The sequence below is a fragment of the Salvelinus sp. IW2-2015 genome, unplaced genomic scaffold (genome assembly GCF_002910315.2).
Source record: "Salvelinus sp. IW2-2015 unplaced genomic scaffold, ASM291031v2 Un_scaffold2313, whole genome shotgun sequence".
Classification (NCBI taxonomy): domain Eukaryota; kingdom Metazoa; phylum Chordata; class Actinopteri; order Salmoniformes; family Salmonidae; genus Salvelinus; species Salvelinus sp. IW2-2015.
In genome coordinates, this window is record NW_019943639.1 from 67073 (window position 1) to 87056 (window position 19984).

Genomic DNA, 19984 nt, shown 5'->3' on the forward strand with positions numbered 1-19984 from the left:
ACACCCAAATCAAATCAAATGTTATTTGTCACACACACATGGTTAGCAGATGTTAATGCGAGTGTAGCGAAATGCTTGTGCTTCTAGTTCCGACCGTGCAGTAATATCTAACAAGTAATCTAACCTAACAATTTCACAACAACTACCTTATACACACAAGTGTAAAGGAATGAATAAGAATATGTACATAAAAATATATGAATGAGTGATGGCCGAACGGCATAGGCCAGATGCAGTAGATGGTATAGAGTACAGTATATTCATATGAGATGAGTAATGTAGGGTATGTAAACATTATATAAAGTGGCATTGTTTAAAGTGGCCAGTGATACACTTATTACATATATTATTTTATTTTTTTACATATATATATATTTTTTTAAAGTGGCTATAGATTTGAGTCAGTATGTTGGCAGCAGCCACTCAATGTTAGTGATGGCTGTTTAAGTCTGATGGCCTTGAGATAGAAGCTGTTTTTCAGTCTTTCAGTCTCAGCTTTGATGCACCTGTACTGACCTCGCCTTCTGGATGATAGCGAGGTGAACAGGCAGTGGCTCAGGTGGTTGTTGTCCTTGATGATCTTTTTGGGCTTCCTGGGACATCAGGTGTTGTAGGTGTCATGGAGGGCAGGTAGTTTACCCCCGGTGATGCGTTGTGCAGACCTCACTACCCTCTGGAGAGCCTTYCGGTTGTGGGCGGAGCAGTTGCTGTACAAGGCGGTGATACAGCCCGACAGGATGCTCTCGATTGTGAATCTGTAAAAGTTTGTGAGTGTTTTTGGTGACAAGCCGAATTTCTTCAGCCTCCTGAGGTTGAAGAGGCGCTGCTGCGCCTTCGTCACCACGCTGTCTGTGTGGGTGGACCATTTCAGTTTGTCCGTGATGTGTACACCGAGGAACTTAACATTTTCCACTACTGTCCCGTCGATGTGGATGGGGGGTGCTCCCTCTGCTGTTTCCTGAAGTCCACGATCATCTCCTTTGTTTTGTTGACATTGAGTGTGAGGTTATTTTCCTGACACCGCACTCCGAGGGCCCTCACCTCCTCCCTGTAGGCCGTCTCGTCGTTGTTGGTAATCAAGCCTACCACTGTGGTTCGAATCCAGGCTGTATCACAACAGGCCATGATTGGGAGTCCCATAGGGTGGTGCACAATTGGCCCCGCGTCGCCCGGGTTTGGGCGGTGTAGGCAGTCATTGTAAATAAGAATTTGTTCTTAACTGACATGCCTAGTTAAATAAAAGGTTAAATAAAAAATAAAAAATAAAAATAAAATCACGTTGTGCCAGGCTTTTTTTGCTATACACGACTATAATGGGTTGAGTCACTGATGTAATCTTCCTGTGCGGTTTTGCGCCCCCTCAGGCTCATGCAGTAGGGGAGATCTTTGTGAGCTATACTCCACCTTGTCTCAGGGTAGTAAGTGGGTGTTCTGTTGATATCCCTCTGATGGTGTTGGGGCTGTGCTTTGGTTGGTCCTGTCCGGGGGTATCGTTGGACAGGGCCACAGTGTCCCCCGACCTTCCCTGTCTCAGTCTCCAGTATCTATTCTAAAATAGTCTGTGCCAGGGAGCGTGGGTGAATCTGTCCTATCTGATGTAATAAATCTGTTCTCCTGATACAGTTTCTGCTTTTCTGCCTGCAGCTATGGAAGCCTGACCTGTTCAGCGGTCCTTGTCCCGGACCTGCTGTTTCGACACTCTCTCTCGACCTCTGAACGWTCAGCTATGAAAAGCCAACTGACATTTAATCCTGAGGTGTTGACCTTTTACGCCCTATATAAGCACTGTGATTATTGTTTGACCCTGTTGGTCATCTATGAACATCTTGAAGAATGATCTGGGCTTAATGGCCATGTACTGTTAAAATCTCCACCGGGCACAGCTAGAAGAGGACTAGCCACCTTTCACAGCCTGGTTCCTCTCTCTATGTTTCTTCCTAGGTTCCTACCTTTCTAYGGAGTTTTTCCTAGCCACCGTGCTTCTACATCTGCATTGCTTGCTCATTGGGGTTTTAGGCTGGGTTTCTGTATAAGCACTTTGTGACATCTGCTGATGTAAAAAATGGCTTTATAAATAAATGTGATTGGTTGATAGCCTACAGTAGATTGAAAGAGGATGGGAGGGACTAGTTAATTAGGTAAACAGTCCCTTCCAAAGGCCAGGCAATCAGTCAGTCAGTGGACCATTCAATGCAGTTTAATTGCCAGGAATAAACAGCACATGAAACATTCAGCAAAACAGAAATAGGCTAACTTCCTGCAATCACTACTGGAATATAGTCCTTCAGTCCTACACCACAAATTGTAAAGGGCAATGGGTCTAAATGCACATTACCATACGAGGTCACAGTTACAGAACTCAATGTGTAACACATTTAGCTAATGAATCTTGGTAGGCAAAGTTCAGTTGTTACGACTGCAGAGACCAAAGTACAGCAAGTATCACCTAATCGAATAAGATATTTTCAAGAGCTTCCTGATAGATATTCACCCGAGTCTTACATCAATGAACAAACTAACAGATGGATACTCAGAACTATAACAAATTTGATTCAATATTTGATCGTAAACATTTTTGGCTGGTACGAGGCTACATCTATCCGGGTCTAACCTCTGCAATGCCCTTGTGATAATTGTCTCAATATCTGATCTGAAGAGAGAAATACATCCTGCCGGCCTAGTACAAGAACACAGCTGACATCTCATGCTTTCTCTCTATATACTGATTGGCTCAAAAAAGGTTTAAAAAAAAACTGTAAAAAAAAATGTTGACAAAAAAAAGGTCGCTAATCAACTCGTACAGTAGACTAGTTGAGTTATGCCGTGTGAGATCTAGCAGACACAAGTAGAAAATGTTATCTTGGTTATTCACGGATCAAGCTTGTTATCACTCCCTCTCTCTGTGTTTGTTGATGTGGGCAGCGCCTGATTGATAAACAGTGATACACATTCACGTAGTTAACGTTATCCCCAGAGCGATCTTTRCCCAACATAATCACAAATATTGTGTGGCCTTCACTATATATATATACACACACACATACCATTGTTAAAATTCAATGCTTTGTTTCCAGACGGCAGTTTGTTCTGAAACACTTGACACTGACAGCTACCTCAACGGTTCACTAGCAATAAACTTGTCAATGTGATATTAAGCAACACAGCCTAGCTAGCCGCACAGCCTTGCAGCGAACATGAACATGAGAAAGCAAGTTCCACCGTCTTCGCATGACACTCTCTCACAACTGGTTTCGTTGACTAGACAACCCAMCTCTAGCGACTACAGTAGTTAGCTTACCTCTTTTAATGGCCTCGTCATACGAAAGGAAACCTATCCTTGAATCCTTCGCACCCATGTTGCCCTCATTTCACTAAGATGTGAGAAAATAAAATGTTGAGTGTATGAACGGTGCCTGTTGCCTTGTCCGTTTCTTGCGAAATCCGTTACCAGCGAAGTGACTTGCTGTGTTTTCAACGAATGACGCCTCTCGTCGCCTACGCCTCCATGCTGGCTACGGTCACATGATCGGGATTCCTTGGGTCACTTGATTGGTTGACATGAATTGGTTGCGCAAATGTGTCTTTTTACGGTTTATGCGCATGAGATAAACAATAAAATACAGCCAGCTTTCAGATGCTGTTACAAATATGTTCCCCATTACCCCAATGTAACATTTTTGCAACGCTATAWTGCCAAATTGTTTCACACAATAATACAGTTTTGGGTCTGTCTTGTCCTACTTTAACCWACAATGTTACCATTTTGTAAAACTGTCAAAGCTGTCCTTGTCTCTGGCTCTCCCTTGTGGATATAGTTGAAAAGGTTTCATCATAAAGTTTGCAGAATATGCATTGCATAAGGTAACGCTTGTCTAGACTCTACTAAAGTGTGAACGTTATTTGTCTAACAATTGGTCTAATAATACTGTACCACGTTGCATTGGATACACTCGTTTTTTTCGCTATTCGAATTAATACCTTCTCTTTTATGTGCTGTATGCATGCTTGTATGTGTAATTAAACATGATTATCTACAATATCTAATCACTTGCGTAGATCAGCAATACTCAAGAATGTTGACACCAAAACAAGATTAACAAACACATTTTTATTAAAGTATACCAATCTGAGGCCTATACTACGAATGTAGTTTGAGGAGTTAGCAACGGTAACTTTGGTCAACTCAGTTCAARAACGGGATAACCGGTAGTACGAAAGTGGCTTGCCTTTTAGCCAGGTTCATTTCTATAGCAACGAATCATTCAGATCTAACKTGCTCCGAGGCAGACTAACTCAGGGCTAACTACATTTATCCGGAATAAAGTGTCCAAACGGCGTGTTGAGGACCAATGAAATCAGATTCTCTCTCGCAAAGACTGCATCATCATCATCCACTTCGTTTGATAAAATATTTTATTAATCAAACGTGTTTGTGTGTTGAATTGTAATGTTAAAATACCTATCACATTGCACATTTAGTAATYAAAAATGCATTTGAAACTTTACGCACAGTAAAACATTCGTATGACTTATTACAATTATTTTATCGATATGAGTGGGGAAATAGGTGGTCTTGCATTGATAACTACACCAAAGTAATCACATGAAGACAGCACTTCTAAAAGTCTACTTCACACAATATTCTGATGAATTTGCTGATGGATTTGTCTTTCATTTTGATTTCGGGAAAAATGAAAATGTGGCACAGTTTTGCCCATGGATTGATGTTTAAGCATTGCCTCAATGAAGAGTTCTGCGTTCGACTAGCCACGTGTGACATGCGCACGCAGTTACAACCCTGCTAGATTTAGCGGCAGGTGGACAAGCAGCCCACTGTTAGTAGTACAGATGAAGCCTGAGCTGGAATGTGAAGATAACTGAAGCTGGCTAGCTTTAGAAAACCCTGACTAGATCTAGCTTGCTTTGTAGTATACCCCTCCGGTGGTATATCTAACTATTTCCAATCAGAGGAGGCTGCTGAGGGGAGGACGCTCATAATAATGGCTGGAAAGACATCAAACACATGGAAACCATTCCACTCACTCCTCTCCAGACATCACCACAAGCCGGTCCTCCCCAATTTAGCTGCCACCAAACCTCCTGTGTTTCCAATACATGGAAAATTACACTGTTGTCACTTGACTTCTGACTCTGCAACTGGATCCTGGACCTCCTGACGGGCTGCCCCCAAGTCGTGAGGGTAGGCAACAACATACCCGCTATGCCGACCCTCAACACTGGGGCCCCCTCAGGGGTGCATGCTTAGTCCCCTCCTGTTCACCCACGACTGCTTAGCCGTGCACGACTCCAAGACCATCATTAAGTTTATCGAAGACACAACGATGATGAGACAGCCTATAAGGGAGGAGGTCAGAGACCTGGCAGTGTGGTGCCAGGACAACAACCTCTCCCTCAACATCAGCAAGACAAAGAAGGATTACAGAACTACAGGAAATGGAGGGCCAAGCATGTCCTTATCCACATTGACGTAGCTGTAGTGGAGCTGGTCGAGAGCTTCAAGTTCCTTGGGTGTCCACATCACTAAGACATTTTCACAGTCGCGAAGAGGGCTGAAAAGATTTGGCATGGGTCCTCAGATCCTCAAAACGTTCTACAGATGCACCATTGACAGCATCTTGAGTGACTGCATCACCGCTTGGTATGGCAACTGCTTGGCATCCGACCGCAAGTTGCTACAGAGGGTAGTGCGTACGGCTCAGTACATCACTGGGGCCGAGCTCCCTGCCATCCAAGACCTCTATACCAGGCGGTGTCAGAGGAAGGCCCTAAAAATTGTCAAAGACCCCAGCCTCCCAAGTCATAGACTGGTCTCTCGGCTACCGCACGGCAAGTGGTACTGATGCAGCAAGTTTGGAACCAACAGGACCCTGAACATCTTCTARCCCCAAGTTAAAAGACTGCTAAATCAAATCAAATGTTATTTGTCATATGCTTTGTAAACAACAGGTGTAGACTCAAAAATAAATGTATTTATAAAAGCCCTTTTTACATCAGCCGATGTCACAAAGTGCTGTACAGAAACCCAGCCTAAAACCCCAAACAGCAAGCAATGCAGATGTAGAAGACCTTCCCAACAATGTTGAGAGAGAAATATTAACACAAGGAATAAATACAGAATGTGTAACGATAACTTGGTCTGTATACACAGGTACCAGTACTGAGTCCATGTGCAGAGGTATAAGGTAATTGAGGTAGATATGTAAATATAGGTAGGGATAGTTGACGTAGATATGTAAATATAGGTAGGGATAGTTGACGTAGATATGTAAATATAGGTAGGGATAGTTGAGGTAGATATGTAAATATAGGTAGTGATAAAGTGACTAGGCAGCAGGATAGATAATAAACAGTTACAGCAGCTTATGTGATGAGTCAATAAATAGTTAACCAATAGCTACCCGGACTATCTGCATTGACCCTTTTCGCACTTCCTCTTTTGACTCATTGCATACGCTGCTGTTTATTATCTATCCTGCTGCCTAGTCACATTATCCCTACCTATATGTGCAGTTGAAGTCAGAAGTTTACATACACCTTAGACAAATACATTTAAACTCAGTTTTTCACAATTCCTGACATTTAATCCGAGTAAAAATGTCCTGTCTTAGGTCAGTTAGGATCACCACTTTATTTTAAGAAGGTGAAATGTCAGAATAATAGTAGAGAGAATGATTTATTTCAGCTTTTATTTCTTTCATCACATTCCCAGTGGGTCAGAAGTTTACATACACTCAATTAGTATTTGGTAGCATTGCCTTTAAATTGTTTAACTTGGGTCAAARGTTTCGGGTAGCCTTCCACAAGCTTCCCACAATAAGTTGGGTAAATGTTGGCCCATTCCTCCTGACAGAGCTGGAGTAACTGAGTCAGGTTTGTAGGCCTCCTTGTTCGCACACACTTTTTCAGTTCTGCCCACATATTTTCTATAGGATTGAGGTCAGGGCTTTGTGATGGCCACTCCAATACCTTGACTTTGTTGTCCTTAAGACATTTTGCCACAACACTGGAAGTATGCTTAGGGTCATTGTCCATTTGGAAGACTCATTTGCGACCAAGCTTTAACTTCCTGACTGATGTCTTGAGATGTTGCTTCAATATATCCACATTATTTTCCTGCCTCATGATGCCATCTATTTTGTGAAGTGCACCAGTCCCTCCTGCAGCAAAGCACCCCCACAACATGATGCTGCCATTATGGCCAAACAATTCTATTTTTGTTTCATCAGGCCAGAGGACATTTCTCCAAAAAGTATGATCTTTGTCCCCATGTGCAGTTGCAAACCGTAGTCTGGCATTTATATGGCGGTTTTGGAGCAGTGGCTTCTTCCTTGCTGAGAGGCCTTTCAGGTTATGTCGATATAGGACTCGTTTTACTGTGGATAGATACTTTTGTACCTGTTTCCTCCAGCATCTTCACAAGGTCCTTTGCTGTTGTTCTGGGATTGATTTGCACTTTTCGCACCAAAGTACGTTCATCTCTAGGAGACAGAGCGCGTCTCCTTCCTGAGCGGTATGACGGCTGCGTGGTCCCATGGTGTTTATACTTGCGTACTATTGCTTGTACAGATGAACGTGGTACCTTCAGGATGAACCAGACTTGTGGAGGTCTACAATATATTTTCTGAGGTCTTGGCTGATTTCTTTAGATTTTCCCATGATGTCAAGCAAAGAGGCACTGCGTTTGAAGGTAGGCTTTAAAATACATCCACAGGTACACCTCCAATTGACTCAAATTATGTCAATCAGCCTATCAGAAGCTTCTAAAGCCATGACATCATTTTCTGGAATTTTCCAAGCTGTTTAAAGMCACAGTCAACTTAGTGTATGTAAACTTCTGACCCACTGGAATTGTGATACAGTGAATTATAAGTGAAAGAATCTGTCTGTAAACAATTGTTAAAAAAATGACTTGTGTCATGCACAAAGTAGATGTCCTAACCGACTTGCCAAAACTATAGTTTGTTAACAAGAAATTTGTGGAGTGGTTGAAAAACGCGTTTTAATGACTCCAACCTAWGTGTATGTAAACTTCCGACTTCAACTGTACATATCTACCTCAACTATCCCTACCTATATGTACATATCTACCACAACTACCTCGTACCCCTGCACATGGACTCAAGATGTCAGTATAAGTGTCATGTCATATTTATGACCATATTATGACCATTAAGTACAGTTCAAAGGTTTTATCGTTTTGTGAACTACGATTGTTCAGAGATGTAGCCTTGGCCTAGATCTGTAATCTACAGACATCCTCTCTGAAAACATTCTCTAATCACTCTCACAGGTGAAGTTCATTCCAATGTTTTCAGTCTCCACTGTTCTATCAGAGTCCTCCTCCTCCCTTTCATCAGGGTTCATCAGGGTCCTCCTCCTCCCTTTCATTAGAGTCCTCTTTCTCCCTTTCATTAGAGTCCTCTTCCTTTTGGGTTTGGGTGGGCATTCTATGTCTGGTGTTCTATGTTGTCCTTGTTTTGTATATCTATGTGTTTGGCCTGGTATGGTTCCCAATCAGAGGCAGCTGTCAATCGTTGTCTCTGATTGAGAACCATACTTAGGTAGCCTGTTCCCACCTGTGTTTGTGGGTAGTTGTTTCCTGTTTTYGGTTTGTTTCACCATTCAGGACTGTTTCGATTTTCGTTGTTATTTCACTTTGTTATTTTGTGTTTTTCGTGTTCTGTTCTATTAAAGTAACATGGACACTTACCACGCTGCGTTTTGGTCCGATCTTTCATATTCCTCATCAGAAGAGGAAGTAAAGCGTTACAACAACGAGGTACTACTCAAGATGCAAGGTTAAAAAAAACAGGAATGCATATGATTTGGCCTCAGCTTGCATTTTCTTTACAATTTGCTTTCTGATTTCTTGGGATACGGTGTCAAGGCTAACTTTACAAAGGTGGCCACGTTGCTCATTGCCGAGTTATTCATCTGTTATTAATTATTAATTAGTTATTAGTTATTAATCATTTCCCAGGAAATTCTCAAGCAATTACCTTCCTCTTCTGCTTCCACTCCTTGTTGTCAGGGAAAGCAACTCTTGGTTTTGAATGATTCAATTTTGGGTCGTATGTAACGACAACCTGCAAAATAATATGGAGCAGTCATTAGACCTATATTATGAACATATTGTGAACACTATTACACGTTTAAATACAAGTATTTTACTACAGTGAGTGTGGGGGGCTAGGTGTCGCACACACACGTTCATGCATAGATCAGAAACATTACAAACATATACCACCCCCATGCATACAGGTTTCTGATAGAAATGCAATGGTAATCGACGGCTGTATAAGCTGCTGGTTAATGTAGCAAGAGTCAATGTCTCAGAAATTAGACAGCGTTCTAGCTATAGAATTATAGAGGTAACGTTATAGTGTTATAGCTACCTCAACCATAATGTTCTTCTCAGGGGTCCTTTGAAGAGGCATTGCAACTCTTCTTGGCACRCCTACCTCTACCTGGTGGGCTTGGTTCCCTGTTGACGCTTCTTCTCAGTGACCTCATTCAAGTCATTACAGTTAGAAACCCAGTCTTGGTAGCATCTCTCCGTAGCTGTGTTCGAATACCCATACTAACATACTGTATACTACATACTTAATGAGTATATACTATATACTGTTAGTTCATTTTAGTATACTGTAAACAAACAGTYTCGTTTCAGTTYAGTGTACTAGAGCTTCGCCTGTCTACCGGAAGTTGATGCTGTTGCTATGCAACCTCTTGCTAGCTTGTTAGCATAACAAATGACTAGCTAAACATTTTACAATTTCGCYTCTTTGTAAATTAAATCTCGAGTCRCAGAGTTCCCTCTTGAAGTTCGTAAATCCATACCTTTGTCAGATTGTCCATTTGTAAATTCAGAGCGTTTTTCTCTCAGAGCATTCAGTGTGCGCACACTAGACGCTCTGGCCGAGAAGTAGGGTTGATCCGTGCGTTCAACAGCAGTCAAGCACCCAAGCTAACTGGCTAACGTTGGCTAGCTACTTCCAGACACAAATGAGAYAACACCTCACTCTGACCATTTTACTCACCCTAGCAGAGCTGGTTAGGCTGTAAATGTGCTGCTGGCAACAATTGAATTACTCTTTTTTTGCCAACGTTTACTGACACCGGCCATATTCAACGGGCGTTGTCCAGCCCAGKGTTTGTAAATTCATCAATTATTCTGCGTGAGTGCTCTGAAATCAGAGTAGATGGACAGAATTAACAATGTCCATTGAAACGCARGACTATACCACTTAGCTAAGAATGATGTGAATAATCAAGTCAACAAGGCAAGAAAATAGCCTTGCCGAAATCCCCCCCCCCCTTCAAATTTCCTTGATTTTGTGGCTAGAGTCAAATACTATCTGTGGCACAGTTTAGGTTCCGTTCCTCTCCTCGCCCCTACCTGGGCTCGAACCAGGGACCCTCTAGACACATCAACAACTGACACCCACGAAGCATCGTTACCCATCGCTCCACAAAATAGGCAACCGAAATGAATAATTCATGTATGTGTGTTATATTAAACATAYAGGGAGTAAAATGTAGGCAAGCAATAAACATTTCAGAACAACTAGTCGAATAAGACATGGGAGAGATGACGAATTTTGGCAAAGATATTTATTTATGGACTAATACACTTGAAACAAATAGCCAACCCGAAAACTGCAGACATTACTAGTGCCTCCCCCGCGATCAAACCGACATAAATTAAATTAAACGCAGCTTAACATGGTCAGAAATCTCAACTAGCAAGCAAGTCACAGCAATGAAGAATTGAGTGTCGCGCTAAAATGACGTGTAATTTTATACTATAGAGCCTGGTTCAATTCTATTTATCTACCTCCCTAGGCTTGAAGTAATTACTGGTCGAGGAAGGAAGGTTGCTACATGTTTAAAAGAGCCTACAGATTCAGTACCGCCCCTCAGCTAGATCAACCAAGCAAAAGGGCCAATAGAATCGAACCATCCAACATGCGTTYCCACGACACTAGCCTATCCCCCTTTTCTTTCAACGTTGTCAAATTCGCATGCGTTCTCGATAAAAATCTAAATTAAAGCTTAGATAGCTGTTTATATTTTTGGTGTGTCTTTCCTTTGATCCAATATGGGTATTCTTCGTATATTAGAAATTATATTTGTCTTTTATTTTGCTTCTCACATTCCTATTACATTATTCATTGATCTTCAAGCGRTGCTGCCTGCACAGATGTATCCTCAACAGGTAACGACGTTAAGTTTGACATGTTTAATTGACTAGTGTGTAGTAGTAGGTCCTTGAAGGAAAGTTTGTAGTGGGTTACGGTGACTGCATCATATCACCATATTTTTTTTTTTTGGGGGGGGGGGGGTGTTAGAAATCACTTGTAACAACCAATGTGCCTATAGTGATGCAACATTGAGTGTTTACAAATATATATATATATATTTTACAGCTGAAAGATGTTTTGAGATGGTATGGGGCTGAGTTCAGAGACCCCATGATGCTGGATCCCCCCACCTGGTTCAAGTCCTTCATCTTCTGCGAGGCCCTGGTCCAAACCCCTTTCTTCCCCATAGCTGCATACGCCTTCCTGAAAGGTCAGATAACATGGGATTCATCCCAAATGGCCCTTTAGCTCAGTACTTTGGACGAAAGAGGTCAAAACTAGTACACTACATAGGGAATAGGGTGCCATTTGGGACGACCCATATTGGCTAGCAAACTAATGTAAAAATCTGTGGTATTTGGAATTACAACATTTAAGCCCATGTTGCAAGATACGTTTGATTTGGCACGTTGTAGATAGTCATGTGTAACTCAAGTGTGACCTCTAGCGGATGCCCATTCCTTAACACCCCTCTATCAGTACATTTATCCCAAATGGCATCCTATTCCCTGTGTCCCACTACTTTTGACCAGGGCCCTGATTAGAAGTAGTGCACTATATAGGGAATAGGACACCGACGTTGTCATAAAATCAGACATGACGACAAGGCAGGTAAGTCTGTCATAACACTGAGGGGAATCAACCTAATTCTGTTCCATCAACCATCCTCTCTTCCAGGAGGCTGCAAGTGGATCAGGACTCCAGCCATTGTGTATTCAACCCACGTAGTCACCACCCTGGTCCCCATCCTAGCCCACATCCTCTACTACCCCTTCCCCACAGAGCCCCACCCTGGCCCCCAGACCCAGAAGGAGCGTTACACCCTGGCAGCCATCTACGCTCCGTACCTCCTGATTCCTCTGATGCTGCTGTTTACAATGCTCTTCAGCTCGGCTTACAACACCAACACTCAGGGAGGAAAGGGCTCAGCTAAGGCCAAGAAGATCAAATAAAACACACTCATTTCTAGCCTGAGTAACAGTCTGTTTGTGCTATTGTCCAACTCCATTGCTGTCCTTGTCACCTGTTTGGTTTGACAAGGAGTTGGCATGATGGCACAAACAGATTGGCACTCAGGCTACTAATCCACCTGTARATTCTGAATCTCAAGCTGTGACCCGGCTGTCTGTCCAGGCTATCATACCTCTAGTCTACAGTACTCATTTTCATAGTGATTTTTTTATTCTCCTCAAGTGATGAATTGTCAATTGGTACATTTCAAAGTCAAAAAAACATCAGTTATTTTAAACATTCTTAACAATTAATATGTTTAGCAATAGTCAAGAATGTTGACACCAAGAGAATCAAAATGTGCAAATCCTTTTTATTCAAGTATATCTCATCTTTTGATGGAGTTGGTCCACTAAGTTGGTATATTAACTTTTAACATGGATAAGATGAATGCTCATATTTTCTAATGTCTTGATATTTATTGTAAACATAAAATGTATAATATACCTTTGAAATGCACTTTACTTTTAAATGTTTTTTTTTTAAACACTGGCCTGAAATTCCAATAAGCCACCTGAGGGTAAATGTGTTGGTGTAGTACCACAGACAAAGGTGAAATGATAAAACCTTGAACATATTCGTACCTTAGATGTAAACAGAATTAAGATACAAATGGGGGGGCGGGCGGGCACAACACACAGCAAAAATATAATTAATTGTTTTCAAAATCATGAAATTATTTACAGTAACATGCACATACTGTACTTTGTTTTTCCCACTTGTAGAAAAGGTAATAAAACTATCTATACAGAGTAATTATTCAGTATTAAATAGTATAAATACATTCCTTCATATATATATATATAAATAGCTTTCTTCCCCCATTTGGTTGACTGACATACTGTAGTGTTGTGAAAGGCATACACTTAGAGCTCCGGTTTGAACTATATATTCAAGCATTCCAACACTTAATGCTAAAAATAGATATACTGGGGGGGGGGGGGGGATTGTCACTTAGACACCTGCTATGAGGAACATTTGATGGTGTTATACTGTCTTCTAACTTTGCATGTAGTCTGTCTGTTGGTGTCTGGGCCAAACCTGTGTTTTTAGTTGAACAGTTTTGGATTGCTTGTGAAGTGTATGAGAGGTTATTGTGTCAGATGAGGATTCCCGTTAACCCATGAGTGTAGTGGATATCACATAGAAACAATACCAGGCCCCTGGAAACATGGTCACTAACACACACACACACACACACACTTGGGCCTTATTTCTGCAGAATGAACTGTTCATAAACTCCTTCTGCTCAGCTTCCACTTTGGAGAGAGCTTCATACTCAATGCGATACCTGGAATAGATTACAAACAAACACAAACTTAATTAAACCCAGTAATTTAACTGACTAAATAATTGACTGACTTTAAGGTCAACCACTGAGAATGAGAACACTAAACAATAGATTTCCACATCGTTATGTGATTTCACAAAGAGACTTGACCTCATCGTACATTTTGCCTAACTACATTTTACCAAACACGTTCATTTCTGCCCGAGCGCCACATTTACCAATCAGCTGTCATCAGAACAAGATTGAAAAAAACCGAATTAGTCTTAGCCTGGGTGCCAGTCTGTTCTGTCTCTCTTAATATAGCCTGGGTGCAGTCTGTTTCTGGTCTCTTAATATAGCCTGGGTGCCAGTCTGTTTCTGGTCTCTTTAATATAGCCTGGGTACCAGTCTGTTTCTGGTCTCTTTAATATAGCCTGGGTGCCAGTCTGTTTCTGCGCTCTTGCCAACTCCTTATGGAATTGTCCTCCCAAACATGTTTGGCTTGACAATGGATTGGGCAAAAGCACAAACAGATCTGGGACCAGGCTAGCGAGATCAGATCTGGGACCAGGCTAGCGAGATCAGATCTGGGACCAGGCTAGCGAGATCAGATCTGGGACCAGGCTAGCGAGATCAGATCTGGGACCAAGCTACAAGTCTTCTTACCTCTCCAGCTGCATCTTCTTCTCTGCTATCAGGGCCTGGAGCTGCTGTTGCTGGGCCTCCCTCTGCTTGGCCACAGACTTCAACAGGTTCCTGGCTCCAATAGCCTGGGAGAAGGAGGCAGTGCAGCAGCATGTTGTTCACCCAGATAAGAATCCCTCAGGTCATTCCCACGGAAAAGTGCAGCAAGTGTACTCAGTGGCCTAGCTAGCTAGCAGTCAAAGTACACCGTTTTGTTTTCAACCAGAAATTGCTTGCAGATAAGCAGATTGTAGAGCCAGCGGTCACGTTGATCTGACTGACACGTTGAAAACAATTGACTTTGAAACGAGTTGAACAAAAAGTTATGGCATCTGTGTGTGTGTCTGAGCCCTGTAAAGATGGACTAAGAAACTCACAACCCCTTACCTTCATCTTTTCTGTCTCTGCCTCTTTTGCCAATTCATCCACCAGCTCAATGAGACCACCCACTACATTCTGGAACTGGCTGATTTCTATGTATTGAATGAATGCACGAACGTTAGTAAAACACTATTTGGTAAATTAGGTGTCAACAACATTTGAAGAACACAGTTTTAACATTAAGAACATGTGCGAGTGGACATCTCCACAATATTCTTTGCAAGTCATGAAACTTAACACCAATGGGTACAGTCCAACTGGCACACTATTCCCTATATAGTGCAATAATTTTGCCCAGGGCCCACTATATATAGGGAATATGGTGCCATTTGGGACACAGAACAGAAGCTAAATGGAARGCTCTTACTGTCAACAAAGTCTTCACACTCCTCCTTGAGCTCCCTGGTCTTCTGGTCCACTTCTGGTTCCAGCACCCGTAGCTTGTTGAGCTCATCAAAATGAAGACCAGCTTCAGCCAACGGGTCTTTCGCCATGGCCACTAGGCCTGTCTCCAAGAGCTGGGTTATAGATGGGGGGGGCTGAAAAACACAGCATTAATACCATGAGATGCCATGGATATACAGATGCTTTAAAAAAAAATATATATATATGATTTAACCTTTATTTATCAAGCATCTCAACAGTCTAAAGTGGCTTCCTTTCCTCATCTCTCATCTGATCTAAAAGGGAGGAATAGGTGAAAGACAACTTGTGGGCTTGTATTATTTTTAGTCAGGTCTGTCACATTAGTATAGCACCGGGCATGCCCCGCCTACCTGAGGGTCTGTCTTTTTCAGTCATCTATTTCCTGTGTGAAGAGTGCTAAAATCCACTTGGCACTTAAATCTCGCTGTATCAATTGCTTTCATTTTTACCCCTGTGGCTCTTTAACACTCTTGCTTGTGCCTGTCGTTTTTCCCCCCGTTAATATTACGACRGCCGAAATGTTTATAATGACCTGTCAAACACACCCCGAGAARGGGTGAAATGGGCACAATGGAATATATTGTCTTTCCGTTGATTCTATAAGAACGCTAACATGCTGACCACACCACTCGCGTTACGTCCTCATTGGTTGTTAGGAYCATATACCCACGTGGGTGATTGAAAGATGAACTGGAGGTTCACACTCCAGTCCAGTTGGTAGTGGTATTGTACCTTAAAGTTGGTTGCCAACCACCATCTAAAGTCCAAAGAAGAAAGTCCAAAGAAGAAGCCTGAAGGAGGTGAGATTACTAGAAAKAAACTTGGTTTACCCTTTTACCTGTGGATTAATTGTCAGAGTAGAGGACCTTGTGCATTTCAGGTAAAATAACAACCCAATGTTTATATCCCAGGATAAATTAGTTAACAACAGGAAGCTAGCTAGCTAAATTGGCATGAATGTTTGCTTTGATATTTCCACCTGCATGCCCTGATTGCGTCTGGTGTGGATGGACAAAATCAACATGCAGACGCACGCGCGCCCGGTCTAGACAGCATGTACAATACCAGTCAAAAGTGTGGACAAATCAAAATATATTTTAGATTCTTCAAAGTAGCCACCCTTTGCTWTGATGACAGCTTTTCACACTCTTGGCATTCTCTCAACCAGCTTCACATGGAATGCTTTTCCAACAGTCTTGGAGGAGTTCCCAAATATGCTGAGCACTTGTTGGCTCCTTTTCCCCTCACTCTGCGGTCCAATTCATCCCACACATTAATTTTGATGAGGTCGGGTGGAAGCCAGGTCATCTGATGCAGCATTGACTCTTCTTCTTGCTCAAATAGCCCTTACACAGCCTGGAGGTGTGTTGGGTCATTGTCCTGTTGAAAAACAAATGATAGTCCCACTAAGCGCAAACCAGATGGGATGGCGTATCACTGCTGAATGCTGTGGTAGCCATGCTGGTTAAGTGTGCCTGGAATTCTAAATAAATCACTGACAGTGTCACGAAGCAAAGCACCCCCACAACATCACACCTCCTCCATGCTTCACGGTGGGAACCACACATGCAGAGATCATACATTAACCTACTCTGCATCTCACAAAGACACGGCGGTTGGAAGCAAAAATCTCAAATTTGGAATCATCGAACAGATTTCCACTGGGCTAATGTCCATTGCTCGTGTTTCTTGGCCCAAGCAAGTCTTCTTCTTATTGGTGACCTTTAGTAGTGGTTTCTTTGTAGCAATTCGACCATGAAGGCATGACTGATTCACAGTCTCCTCTGAACAGTTGAATTTGAGATGTGTCTGTTACTTGAACTCTGTGAAGCATTTATTTGGGCTGCAATTTCTGAGGCTGTTAACTCTAATGAACTTATCCTCTGCAGCAGAGGTAACTTCCTTTCCTGTGGCGGTCCTCATGAGAGCCAGTTTCATCATAGTGCTTGATGGAACTTTCAAAGTACCTGACATTTTCCAGATTGAKTGACCTTCATATCTTAAGGTAATGATGGACTGTCATTTCTCTTTGCTTATTTGAGCTGTTCTTGCCATAATATGGACTTGGTCTTTTACCAAATAGGGCTATCTTCGGTATATCACCCCTACCTTGTCACAACATAACTGATTGGCTCAAACYCATTAAGAAGGAAAGAAATTCCACAAACTAACTTAAGGCACACCTGTTAATTGAAAAAGATCAAGGACAACAACCACCCGAGCCACTGCCTGTTCACCCCACTATCATCCAGAAGGCAAGGTCAGTACAGGTGCATTAAAGCTGGGACTGAGAGACTGAAAAACAACTTCTATCTTAAAGCCATCAGACTGTTAAATAGCCATCACTAGCAGAGAGGCTGCTGCCTTTATACACAGACTTGAAATCATTGGCCACTTTAATAATGTTTACAGATCTTGCATTACTCATCTCTTATGTATATACTGCATTCTATACTATTCTACTGTATCTTAGTCTATGCCACTCTGACATTGCTCGTCCATATATTTATATATATTCCAGTCCTTTACTTAGATTTGTGTGTATTGGGTATATGTTGTGAACTTGTTAGATATTACTGCACCATTGAAGCTAGAAACACAAGCATTTCGCGACACCCGCATTAACATCTGCTAAACACGTGTGTGACCAACAACATTTTATGTGAAATGCATTCCAGGTGACTATCTCATGAAGCTGGTTGAGAGAATGCCAAGAGTGTGCAAAGCTGTCATCAAGGCAAAGGGTGGCTACTTTGAAGAATCTCAAATATATTTAGATTTGWTTAACACTTTTTTTGGTTACTACATGATTCCATATGTGTTGTTTCATGGTTTTGATGTCTTCACTATTATTCTACAATGTAGAAAGTAGTAAAAATAAACCCTGGAATGAGTAGGTGTCCAAACTTTTGACTGGTACGGTAAGTGTCGAGACGGTGTGTTATATCACAAAAAACATTAAACATTCATGGTAATTTAGCTAGCTAGTTTGCTGTTGCTAGCTAAATTTGTCCTGGGATATAAACACCGTTGCAGCGCATCAAGATTTAATCGCCTGCCTACGCAGACGCTTATTGACGTGCACGAGCAGTTTGGATGCAATGATTGAATAATGTATGTGTACATTTATTTATTTTTGCAACACTCGCACACGAAAAGCAAGCGGTGTGGGCTCCCGAGTGGCGCAGCGGTCTAAGGCACTGCATCTCAGAGGAGTCACTACAGACCCTGGTTCGTTTCCAGGCTGTATCACAACTGGCCGTGATTGGGAGTCCCATAGGGTGGAGCACAATTGGCCCAGCGTCCTCCGTGTTAGGTTTTAGCTGGGGTAGGATGTCATTGTAAATAAGAATTTGTTCTAAACTGACTTGTCTAGTTAAATAAAGATTACGCGTGAGAACTTTGTCAGGTGACTCAAGCGCTTCCATATATGGAGTTGCAGGTTTGCCTTATCTGTCATGTTTGTGCATAACTCTCCTATGTGCAAATCTTTATGGCAGTCATTTTACTTAAGGCCCTTGGAAATGACCCGCATTTCTGCAGTCATAAAAAATTTACAAAGCAATATATCGATTTACAAATACAAATGTTTGTGAATAGTGAATTGCATTTGTGGATAGTGATTTAACTAGGCAAGTCAGTTAAGAACAAATTCTTATTTACAGTGACGGCCTAGGAACAGTGGGMTAACTGCCTTGTTCAGGGGCAAAATGACAGATTTTTACCTTGTCAGCTCAGGATTCGATCTAGCAACCCTTCGGTTACTAGCCCAACGCTCTAACCACTAGGCTACTTGCTGCCCCTTTGTGGATAGCGATTTACATTTGTGGATTGGTACTTATTTGTGGATTGGTACTTATTTGTACAGATCATTGGTGATTTACATTTGTGTAAATATTACCTCTTTCTATAGATCTAATTTAACTGTACAGTATATATAAGATTATGTAAATATGAATAGTGTGTAAATATTTGTCATCATCTCTTGGTGTCTTTCCAATATAACTCCCATTTTATTTTTGAATTMAATGTAATATATTCAAAAAGTTGAGTATCTTCATCCATTGTCCAACTGTTACATTRATTAGAATTATACAATTAAAAAAACGTTTACAACGACCGATGTTACATTAGTTCACTTGGGGAGTAGGAGTTGAGAAAAGAAGCGAGAATGCCGTCTTGTATTGTGACAGACAGGGATAACGTTTGTTAGGAAAATATTGTTCACCATTTGATTCTGTGACCTTTGACTAATCACTAGCTAACTATCTGATATAATTAGTTGTTGGCACATATGCAATAACCTTTAATCTGCGCTAGCCAGCTGCTTCTTCTTCTTTGGCAACGTTCTCTATAACTAGCTAACGTTAGCTATAATTTACAACCAGAAGGGCTCTCACTAACTACTTACACAAATTAAAAATATATATATCTATAGTTACTTACCAAGCCTGCTATCTAGATAGACAGCAAGCTAATTAGCTTTATCACAACTTGCCCTGATGCCCTCATCGGGCTGTCAATGTTATGGGCTAACTGGATAATAGAGGAGGGCAAGAGGAGGCTAGCAACAGCCAGTAGCAGGGCTAGCTAGGTAGCATTAGCGAACTGTTTTAGCTAGCCTACTAGGCATTTCATCGTGAGCTGCTGGTTACAAACTGTGCAAAAGTCAAATCATTATTGTCTACAAGTGAGAACTTTTCAAGTCAGTCTTTCACTTACCTTAAATGTATTTCAATTTGATATCAATGTTGTGATTATGTGGCATAATCCACAGGGGACCGGCTGCGACAGTGCGAGGGAAACAGTTGTGTTTGGCCATGGGATG

General features: G+C 41.7%; 2 protein-coding genes across 2 annotated transcripts; one reads left to right on the forward strand and one right to left on the reverse strand.

Annotated features, from left to right (window-relative positions):
* The first annotated feature begins 10992 nt into the window (after positions 1-10992).
* tmem97 (transmembrane protein 97) lies at positions 10993-12854 on the forward strand. Its single transcript, XM_024140866.2, has 3 exons — positions 10993-11239; positions 11451-11595; positions 12063-12854. Exons 1-3 carry the CDS (start codon positions 11123-11125, stop codon positions 12335-12337), a joined length of 537 nt encoding a protein of 178 aa, XP_023996634.1. The 5' UTR covers positions 10993-11122; the 3' UTR covers positions 12338-12854.
* ift20 (intraflagellar transport 20 homolog (Chlamydomonas)) lies at positions 12692-19966 on the reverse strand. Its single transcript, XM_024140867.2, is given in 6 exon segments — positions 12692-13631; positions 13634-13686; positions 14332-14435; positions 14737-14822; positions 15098-15269; positions 19879-19966. Coding segments are annotated over 5 exon segments (396 nt in total). The 5' UTR covers positions 15225-15269; positions 19879-19966; the 3' UTR covers positions 12692-13605.
* Positions 19967-19984: the final 18 nt, after the last annotated feature.